Source organism: Haliaeetus leucocephalus, unplaced genomic scaffold, assembly GCF_000737465.1.
Source record: "Haliaeetus leucocephalus isolate CR32 unplaced genomic scaffold, Haliaeetus_leucocephalus-4.0 Scaffold195, whole genome shotgun sequence".
NCBI lineage: Eukaryota > Metazoa > Chordata > Aves > Accipitriformes > Accipitridae > Haliaeetus > Haliaeetus leucocephalus.
The window spans coordinates 5,507,978-5,517,997 of NW_010972631.1; the positions used below are offsets into that span (position 1 = coordinate 5,507,978).

General features: G+C 35.8%; 1 protein-coding gene across 2 annotated transcripts in view; it reads left to right on the forward strand.

Moving 5' to 3' along the window:
• Window positions 1–8,737, forward strand: part of PHIP (pleckstrin homology domain interacting protein) — a 113,685-nt gene extending 104,948 nt beyond the window's left edge. For both annotated transcript variants that reach the window (XM_010565760.1, XM_010565759.1), the window contains 5 exons: window positions 748–900; window positions 3,095–3,258; window positions 3,734–4,014; window positions 4,328–4,489; window positions 6,354–8,737. In XM_010565760.1, coding sequence (XP_010564062.1) covers window positions 748–900; window positions 3,095–3,258; window positions 3,734–4,014; window positions 4,328–4,489; window positions 6,354–6,997 — 1,404 coding nt within the window. In that variant the 3' untranslated portion in view covers window positions 6,998–8,737. The remainder of the gene's footprint in view (window positions 1–747; window positions 901–3,094; window positions 3,259–3,733; window positions 4,015–4,327; window positions 4,490–6,353) is intronic.
• The last annotated feature ends 1,283 nt before the right edge of the window (window positions 8,738–10,020 follow it).

Here is a 10,020-nt window from a genome sequence, read left to right on the forward strand (position 1 = left end):
TTACTAGGCTTGGGCATGAAACACTGCTCCCTGGTGTCACAAACCTGTTCAGCATTTGGAGGCACTCACACAGGTTCTATTTGCTCTGATGGATTAAGTTAACTCTTTGGTTAATTTTGGTATTTAAGCTCTTTGTCATATGTATATTCCTGTTTCTTCCATAGCCTAGAAAAGAAGTTCTGTCATGGGCTTGAACAGGGTCCTATTTAACCCTGTGGAGCTTTCATTATTTTATTACTACTTTTCCTAAATTGCCAGGTCTCCATTTGGGAAACTGCTCAGGTTTCAGCAAGGATGTGCTAAACCTTTAATCAGGTTCAAATATTCAAACTTCGTATTTTAAAGCTAATATGTAAAAACAGTATTAGGCTTAGTACCAAGTTTGAGCTGTTAAGCCACCCAGAAGGCTTGCAGTCACACTTTCATATCACGGTTGTCTTCATAACAGTGTGTCAGTAATATAAGCCTTAGGATACAAAATTTTGAGCTCTGTATTTCAGTAAATCTGTTTACAAAATGAATTAAATCTTGTATCAGTTAACTTCTAACCGTGATCCTTTTGAGCATGTCTGTGAGGAGTTATGCTGTGTATGAGTAGAAAGGAGCAAAATGTCTTCAGCAGTCTTCCATACCTATTTAAAGAGGACGTTTGGTTTAAACAGGTTTATCAAATGCATCCTAATGAAAATGATACATTAAGGCTTGGGAAAAAAAATTGTAATACATTGCTTTGCTATTTCTTAACAGGATTATAGAGATATTATTGACACTCCTATGGATTTTGCTACTGTTAGAGAAACACTGGAAGCTGGCAACTATGAGTCACCGATGGAGTTATGTAAAGATGTGAGACTTATTTTCAGCAATTCCAAGGCCTATACACCAAGTAAAAGATCAAGGGTAAGACTTCATTTTCTTTTTCTTTTTTTTTTCTTTTTTTTTTTTTGTTGTTGTTGTTTGAAGGAATACTTACATCTGAAAAATACAGGACAGAAAAACAGAGAGACGGGGTAATTCATTAGTTTAAAAACGAGTTTAATTATTTCTGATCTTTAAACATGAGTATTTCTGAGAAAGCAGTGTAGCTTTGTATTTTAAAGGAAAGGAATGTATGCTGTTTAAATGCCTGAAGTTCTGGTATTCTGTAAATGTGTTTCAAAAGTAAGTATTTGAACGTGGATCTAAAGGGAGAGCCACATTGAAGGAAAGATTTGTAGAAACATGATTGTGGATACAATAGTGGAATTTAACTGATATTTTGCGGAAGAAACTAGATTTTTCAAAACACACAAACACAGAGCCCCAAACTCCTCCACTTTGGAGGTTGCCCCAAGCTGAAATAGCCAGGTATAAAGAGTAGAGGATAATGAAATTCTCTGCTGTTCACCAGCATGCAGTGAGATTGTAATGAAGCACTTAGGATTTCTGAGAAACTGAACTGTTTACTTAAAGCATGAGCCTACAAAGCTGTTCTTACTGAGCTGCTACTGAAATGCCCTGCCAGTGGTAGAGTTGTTGATATTTTCCCTCAGATTGACTTGTAGGTGCAGTACCTGTTAGCAGTGAAAGTTATAAATGTATGCTTACACATGTTCAAGGCTTCTGTGTAGCTTTTCTTCTACTAATATGCATTAGGTATTAGACTAGAATTATTAATAGCTTTTATGTTTGGCTGTTCTAAATAGCAAATTAATCATCAGGACTTTATTGTCTTAAACGCAGGGAAAAATTCCTTAGTAGGTGATTGGCAAGAAGAACTGATCAGTGACAGATCTCTCTTCAGTCAGTAATAGCCAATCCCACTCACTGTTTGGGCTGCCCAAGAATCAGTCCCTTGTCTTTTGGTTGCTTCAAAGGGCAGGGCTTTTTGGGCAGGTGTGAGTTCTTTTGTGGTTTTTCTTTCTCCTCTTGATCTCCTCAAACCAAGATAGGAAAATGCTTGACAGTATCTTAGCTCCGTGTGGTTTCACAGATTCTTCTGACATTTTCGTATTTTTTCACGTTTCTTCCAAACAGACTGGTGTAGTAGTAAACTTGTAGCTCTTTTTTATTTTATTTAGAAATGGCAGGTTCTGGTGTCAAGAATTTTAATATTCTAGAACCTATGTACTTTCAGTGCATGCAACACATAGTTGTTGAATGGTGATGTTTTTACTCTGACTTGTCATTCAGTGATATTTTTAGCACCTTACTTTACATCACTGATGCTTACTTGAAGAGTAAACATAAACCCATCAGCTTTTTTTTTTTACTTGGCACATTAGACATACATTTTTTATATGGTTTTTTTAATATATTTTCTTACGAAATTTCTTCGGATGTCCTCTCCAGTAATGCAAGCAGAATCTGTCACACTTGCTGTTTAGTCTGGCACTCAGTTTGTCTGGTGTGTCATTAGGTAGGCAACTGTTTGATACTGTCTTTGTGTGTCATATTCTAAGAAGGTGCTGTGTCCCCTCTTAAAGCATCTAGACAGTTCACTCCCGTGTGTTTTGTTTCCGGAATTAATAGCAACTGTGCTCAAATAACTAGTTGTGATCTAAACTGAGTTTGGTTGGGTCTCTCTCTAAATCATCCAAGGCTAGAGGGGAAAAAACCAAAGAAGAAGAATGTGCATCTACATAATTCTAATACATTTATTGTACCTGTTGGAACCAACTTACTGATAGTATCAATTCATCCATAAGAGGACTAGACTGATGTTCAAATATAGGATACAAGAATGCAGCTTGATACAGAAGAAAATTACATTTCTTGACCCTGGGTACGATACAGTAAAATACCATTAAGGATCTCTCTCTGTCGTTTCTACTGAAGCTATAAAGGGATGCGTTCTGGAAAGGCAGTTGAGAAGGTGACTTTTCTAATTTTTGTGTGTGATCTTCAGTTGTAATACACTTCTCAAAGCCATGAAAATAGTTAAAGCAAACCTACACATGGATTAGTGTAAATTTGTTGAGGCAGACTGTAAATTTCCTTAAAACTTTTCCATATTAATCAGTTTACTTCTCTAGCTATTGTTCAACGATAAATAAGTAAAGTGATGCTTTGGAAAAGTATAAAACTTACTTGTTTACTGGCTTTTCTTTTTTAGATTTACAGCATGAGTTTGCGCCTTTCTGCTTTCTTTGAAGAACACATAAGTTCTATTTTATCGGATTATAAATCAGCCCTACGCTTTCACAAAAGAAATACAATAAAGAAACGAAGGAAAAAAAGAAGTAGAAGCAGCTCAGTTTCCAGTAGTGTTGCATCCAGGTACATTAACTCCTTTACAGTATTCATGAAATGCTGCGCAAGTTTGACATACCTAAACAGCAGAATTTAGTGTGGTTTTTTTCTTAATACTTCCTTTACTATTCCCTATATTGCAGAATGATAGCTTTGACATGCAAGTCCCTATGATGTGGAAGAGTTTTAAACTTTACTTAGAGCTATCCTAGTGTAAGTGCTTAAAATTCAAATAACTGCTAAACATGTACAGTAAAACAGCATCGTTAGGATAGTGATGGCATCATGCTTTGTCATGTAACTATAGCATTTATTGTAAAGATTCACTTTTCAGAGGCTCACAACTACATGAATTTCCACAGTAAATGTCATATTTTTAACATACTTCATACGGAGATGATTGTTTTACTCCCACAATCTCAGACACTAGCATTTAATTTTATTTATTCCTGTAAAATAAAAAAGTGGTCACCTGGGATACAAATTGTTACTCCTTTTGCAGCCCTGAAAGGAAGAGGAGATTAATAAAACCTCAGCTGAAGGCAGAAACTTCTGCCACTTCTTCATCTTCTGCACCTGCACGGTCAGCAGTACTGAGACATGCGCCACCTCAGATGAATGGAAAAGCAGCTGAAACCTCTTCCCTTGTGCGCACTAGAAGCAATAGGGGGATAACAGATGTGGCTGTTACAGAGCAACCATCTACTTCTTCAGGAGCAAAGCCTTTAACAATAAAGCCTTTAATTACAAAGCCTAATACTGCTGCAGGGTCGGGAAAGTCAGGCAAGTTGGTTTTTTGATTGTTTGGGGGTTTTTTTAAGCTGTGAATGTTTTTAAACAGAAAACTTGCTTTTTGGGAATCTGATGTATTTGTCTCAATTAAGACTGGTTCTGTTTTTAAGCTGCTGGGCCTTTGAGGTTCTTCAGAGGAAAACTGAACAAGTTAGGCTATGTTGTTTTATCCAGGAAGCTTTCTTACTTCTAGATCACTGATTCAAATTTTTTGTAGTAGAACATGACTTCCTTTTTAGCCAGATAAGATTGAATGTGGTATAAACTACTTAACTTGAATAATATTTTCTTTTTGCCCTTCTAGTACTGGAGAATTCAACCAAACATTCCAAGAACCAGAATATTGTATCAATCCCTAGTCAATCTGATTACAGTCATAACACTAGGAATAACTCCACAAGAGAAAATCCCGAGAAAGAGAAGCAGATCAAGCGCAAAGTAAAATCTTCCACTGTTAATCAACAAGGTACGAAGTTTCTTTGCAACTTTCCCCCCAGTTACTGATGTAGTGGCTGTAGGGTTGTACTTTAGTTGTGATAATTTGTGGGTGGGGAAATTAGTATGCATTATGATTTAGCAGAATAGGGAAGTCTAGTGGAACAACTCAAGTCACAGTTAGTTTCCTTCTTGATAAGTTAGCACGATTTTGACTACTCAGCACCATTTCCATGGTGTGATAACTCTGTTGTCTAGCCAATTTTGATATGTTAACGTACCTGTACCTTCATTTAAATCATTACAAGGGTCATGGAATCTGAGAACTCATAACAAAGCAGACTTCTGCAGGGTCACACTTTAAACCCTGTGGGTTTTACCTAATAAAACTTACGTGGGTTATATTTGAGTCAGTAACGCTGAGTGTGATGACACGCTCCACAACCACGAGCATAAAGATCAGAGCATCCTAGCTGCAACTTTGTTCTTTCATTTTTTGCCACATCAAAATAGAACTATGCAGTGTTTACTGCTTTTGTTTAGTATATTTGTATGGATTGATCGGACCAAGTATCATGTAATCTTCTGACTGAACTTGCTTGGTCTTTTATGTCTGGATACCTTAAAACTCAGAGTTTCTGCAGGGACTGAAATAAGATCTCCTAGTTGTAAAAGCTTTCCTGTTTATGAAGGAGGTTTGAAGTGTTACAAAGCTGCTGTGAAGCAGGTAGATGCAGTAAGAGTCTTTTCTCTGGAGATGGAGAAACAGTAGCCTGCAAATTGGGCCCCACCTAATTAATCTGGTTACTCCTTGTAGTCTTCCTCTCCCTGAGGATTATCTGTTCTTTCTTACTCTTCCATGCTTCTGAAAAAGCAGCTTGTGGTCTGATAAGTTAAATCATCTGTCCATTCCTTGCAAGCTTTCTCACAAAGGCCTCCGCTGTTACTACATTGCATGGCTAAATATGCACCCATTGCACAACTGGATGTTTGGTCATGTCAGAGATCGTGGTCATGTTGTTGACGTGATCCTGACTCTCCTGCACATCTGCTTGTATGATAGGGGAGGCTTGTGCTTTTAGTGCATGATGGGGCACATTTGAACACAGCAGGAGCTGTGCATGGATGTTCCATCAAAGGACTGGATGAATTATCATGCCAGCTCTAAGTCTGTTCCTGGTCTCGTTTTAGGCGAGGGCTGTGGTAGCAGGACATTTCCATAAGAGGTCCTGTGACATGCCTCACTGAGGAGGTTCAGTACCACTTACCTAAGAAAAACTCATAGCCCATAAAAGTCTCCAAGAAAATACCTTCTGCGGTGTGTCTGTTAATGTGAGAAATCTGTGCAAGTGGCATGCCTTTTTTTGTGTGTGTGTCTTAGTCTCCCATGTTTCTATCCTTTTCCTCGCTTGTTGTTGAAATAACCCTGGTCTAATGAACTGGCTATAAAGGATGCTACCTCAGGCTGAAAGAAACTTTTTAATTTCTCCAGAGATGACCTGCTGTGAAGCATTCCTGATCCTTGCAGCAATGCTTTTTGAGCAAATTTTTGCTGTTGCAAATACCGAATAGGAGTTTCTGTCCACTGTATCAGCCAAGAAAAACACTTGAGCTGTTTCCTTTTTTTCCTTCTTTGTTTTTTCTTTTCTCGCTCTTTCTCTCTTTTTTTCTTCTTTGTTTCTTCAAGCTAACTTGAACTAAACGCAACTAGAAGTTAGTCCTCATTGCATACTGGAATGAAGCTCTTTGAGCTCTACTTTGGGTTTCTTAGATTTTGACAGATTGGCAATCACTGTGAATCCATTCAGATATTTTAGTTGAGTTTTATTAAGGCAGTGTGAAAATGAATGTAAATGCAAATCTGTTATGTGATAGGTACTCTCATTTCTTTACAGTAGATTGCAGGAATAATGCTTTGGCATCAGGAAGCATTCAGGTAAATGGACATGGAGGACAGCCTTCAAAACCTCCAGTTAAAAGAGGTCCCGGACGGAAACCGAAGGTGGAGACTAATAACAGTAGCTGTGAAGTGGTGCACAAGAAAAGAGGCAGAAAACCAAAAAAGCTACAAATGGTTGAACAGCAAAAGGTGGTAGAGCAGAATACAATCCAGACCACAAGGGATATACCAGAAGAAGCCTCTGCTTCTACTGCATGCAATTCTCTTTCTGAAAATAATATGAAGGAAGACTTGTTACAAAAAAAAGGCCGTGGGGGTAGAAAGCCAAAAAGGAAGATAAAGACCCATCAGCCAGGCTCGGACCTCTTAGTTCCTGCAAATGTTAAAATGCAAACAAGAAGCAGGAGGAAAAAGATAGATGAGCCTATGGAGGAGGGGTCTGAAGAGCTTAAAGATTCTGAACCTCACATGAGAACTAGAAACCAGGGTAGGAGGACAGCCTTTTACAATGAAGATGACTCTGAGGAAGAGCAAAGGCAGCTATTGTTTGAAGACACCTCCTTAACTTTTGGAACATCTAGCAGAGGCAGAGTCCGAAAGTTGACTGAAAAAGCAAAAGCTAATTTAATTGGTTGGTGATTTTTACCAAGGGTTTTACTTCAGAATGCTATGAAGCAGGTACAGTTAAGGAACAGCAGAACAGACTTCTGCTTCCCTGCTGCTATTATGGGTTAGAAGAATATGTTCTGATTTGGGGAGAAAAATTTAGCAAAAAATAAACTGAAAGAACATTCTTTGAAAGAAATATATATTTTAAACTTTTGCTATTTATTGCCCTCCAAACAGGTTATGCATTTCAACAGTCATTTTGTTCACAGTTGAGAATAATTGAAGCAATTTCTGACTGACGTACAGAGTTGAGAGCTACTCTGCTCAAGTAGTGCGTAGTATCTCCACACAATTAAAAAAAAGGTGATAGAACTTTTAATGCCACAAACTGAAAACAGAAGTCTATTTTTGACCAAGCAAGGTACACTTTGATTGTAAAGTCAAGTTGCCTAGGAAGGCAGATTTTGGCAAAAAGTGGCAGTAAATTCACTCACATTTCTATTCAATACAAAAATACCAAACTTTGCTGATCTGAAAATGCTTAATTTCAGTTGTGATGGAACATTCAACTGCAAAAGAAGCCTAGCACAGGCTGTTGGTTTATCCAAGTTCTGCCAAACATAGCAAAAATGTAATCACAAATATATATATATATCCACATTGGAAAAAGTTTGACTAATGTCTAATTTTTCAGACCTTGATTCTTGTATCAATCACTAAATCTCTGTTTATTGTGCCAAAGACTGAGAATCAGTGCAGTGGAAAGCCTTTCTTTCTTTTTGAGTGTCAGTACAGCATACCATTTGCAGTGATAAAAGCTGTGTATTGTTTTAAATAGTAAGTTGTTAACATTGTTCTGAAATGTATCGTTTTTGGTACTTTTGGTAGAAAATAATGCACTGGTGGGGTCCTTTGACAGAGATGTTTTAGACAAAATGTATAATTGGTTAAAGGATTCAAGGAAATTACAGGACAGGTATGGAATTACGATGTTTACTTTCTGATCCAGATTGATTGTTGTTTCTACAACTTTAGACATGCTTAAGAGGCTAAAATGACCTACAGAGAAGAGTGTATGTGTATATATTAATATATACATAAACACATACATATAAAATATTACCCAGGTATAAATTTTTTTCAGGATTTTTTAGATAGCACTAGAATTGAAAATAAATTTTAAAATGTCATACTTTATAGTTTAATTTTAAGGGGAAGATTGGTTATTTTCAATTAATAAGGTTAAAAGGCCAAATCACTTTTTATGCAATCATGTTTTATACAGTGGTCTCATTGCACATTGTGTTTTTTCTGCACTTTTTATGGTATATCACGCTGACATAAGTCAATATACACCCTAAAGAAAAATTCCATTTAATGATTGTGCCTTGTATTCTATTATTTCTTGCATCCTTAGTAAAATTAAGTTGTCTATTGTAAATGATAACTATATGACTTAGGGGAATGTATTGTTATATGTACTGCTCTGGAAAAGAAAAGCAGTTATTTATTTGTTTATGGTACATTTAGTTATTTTATACCTTTACAAACAAACTTTAATACCATTTTCTATCACTTAAAAAAGTATTGTCCAGTTTTAAGGAAAAAAAAATACAGAAGTAGTCATATTTTCTGAGATCTGGTATGGTACAAAAATGTAACCAAAATTTTCTGGTTATACATTATTTTGGAAGTTTGGGTAGTGTGAAAGATTTTTTTTGTGTGTGACCCTAACTTAGTTGAAAAAATAAACCTGAAATGAAACCTCAATTCTGTACACCCTTACTTAATAATAATATTTATTTTTTTTTAAACATCGTCTGCAATATCTGGAAGGGAGGGCATACAGAATTAAGACCTAAAATTTGCACAGATTCTGTATACATATTTGCGGCCTGATTCTTCACTCTTTATTTTCTGTTACAAAAAAAAGCTTAAATGTTTGGACAAAGAACATTGGCATCTGGCACCAAGAGGAGTAGAAATGTGCTACTGTGGGTAGCAAATTAGTGTCCACCATACCTAGTTTTATGTAGTTCATTATGTATTTTGCTACAAAAAATGACTAAAATATTTTCCAGATCCTCTTTGAATTGTTATGGATATGAATTTGGGGAGCAGGGATTAGTTTGCATTTCATTTGTTGGTATATTTATTTTTGTTCTACCAGGTATTTCTTTATCACTCAATTAAAATGGAGTCACTAAACATGTGGTAAGATAACAAGCTATGGTTGTACAGTTGCAATACAGCTTCACAATTCAAAGCTAATTGGTTCTACTTGTTAATTTTGTCAAATCTCACTGATGAAGGCAATCATATGAAAATGTGTAATTTCCTGATGTTATCTGCATTGTAATATATGAAATAGATTATATCTAAAATTCAGCTTCTGTATTTACTCCATTTGTAATAATGTTTTATATGGCATGTTTATGTATATATTTATATATCAAAAATACCTTGTATGTAAGTTTTGGAGACTGAAATAATATACGTTCCCTTAACAGTAGGTAGAAAATTGTACATCTTAATTTTACGAGAATAGAAGGCCTTACCTGCAGAACATGGGTACTGCTTCCCACCCAGTAATATTGGTGACTTTAGCCAGTAATTTTTTAATTCATATTAGGCACATTAATGTTTTTCCTTTTAAAATAAATTGTGGATAATTTGCGTCAAATTTTTTTATAGAAACAACACTAAAAATTTATTAGAAATTAATACCAGATTTATTTAAAAGTTATATTTTTATAATTTAATTTCACTAGGTTGCAAACTTTATTTATGAGACTTTAGTCACCATCAGACTGTGCATTTTGGTCGGGGAAAAATGTATTAATTGAGGTTATTGTGGCATACTGTATCAACACAGAAAAAGAGCTTTTGATTACAAAGTCTTAAGTTTTTTAATGTGAGCAATAAACTATTGGTCAGTGTTCTGAAATAATTTAAGAACTGTAGTTATGTGCATGTTTTATAATGCCATCTCAAGTACCTAACAACTGGTTCAGAAAACGGAGTATCAAAATCTCATGTGCTTGTTTCACATT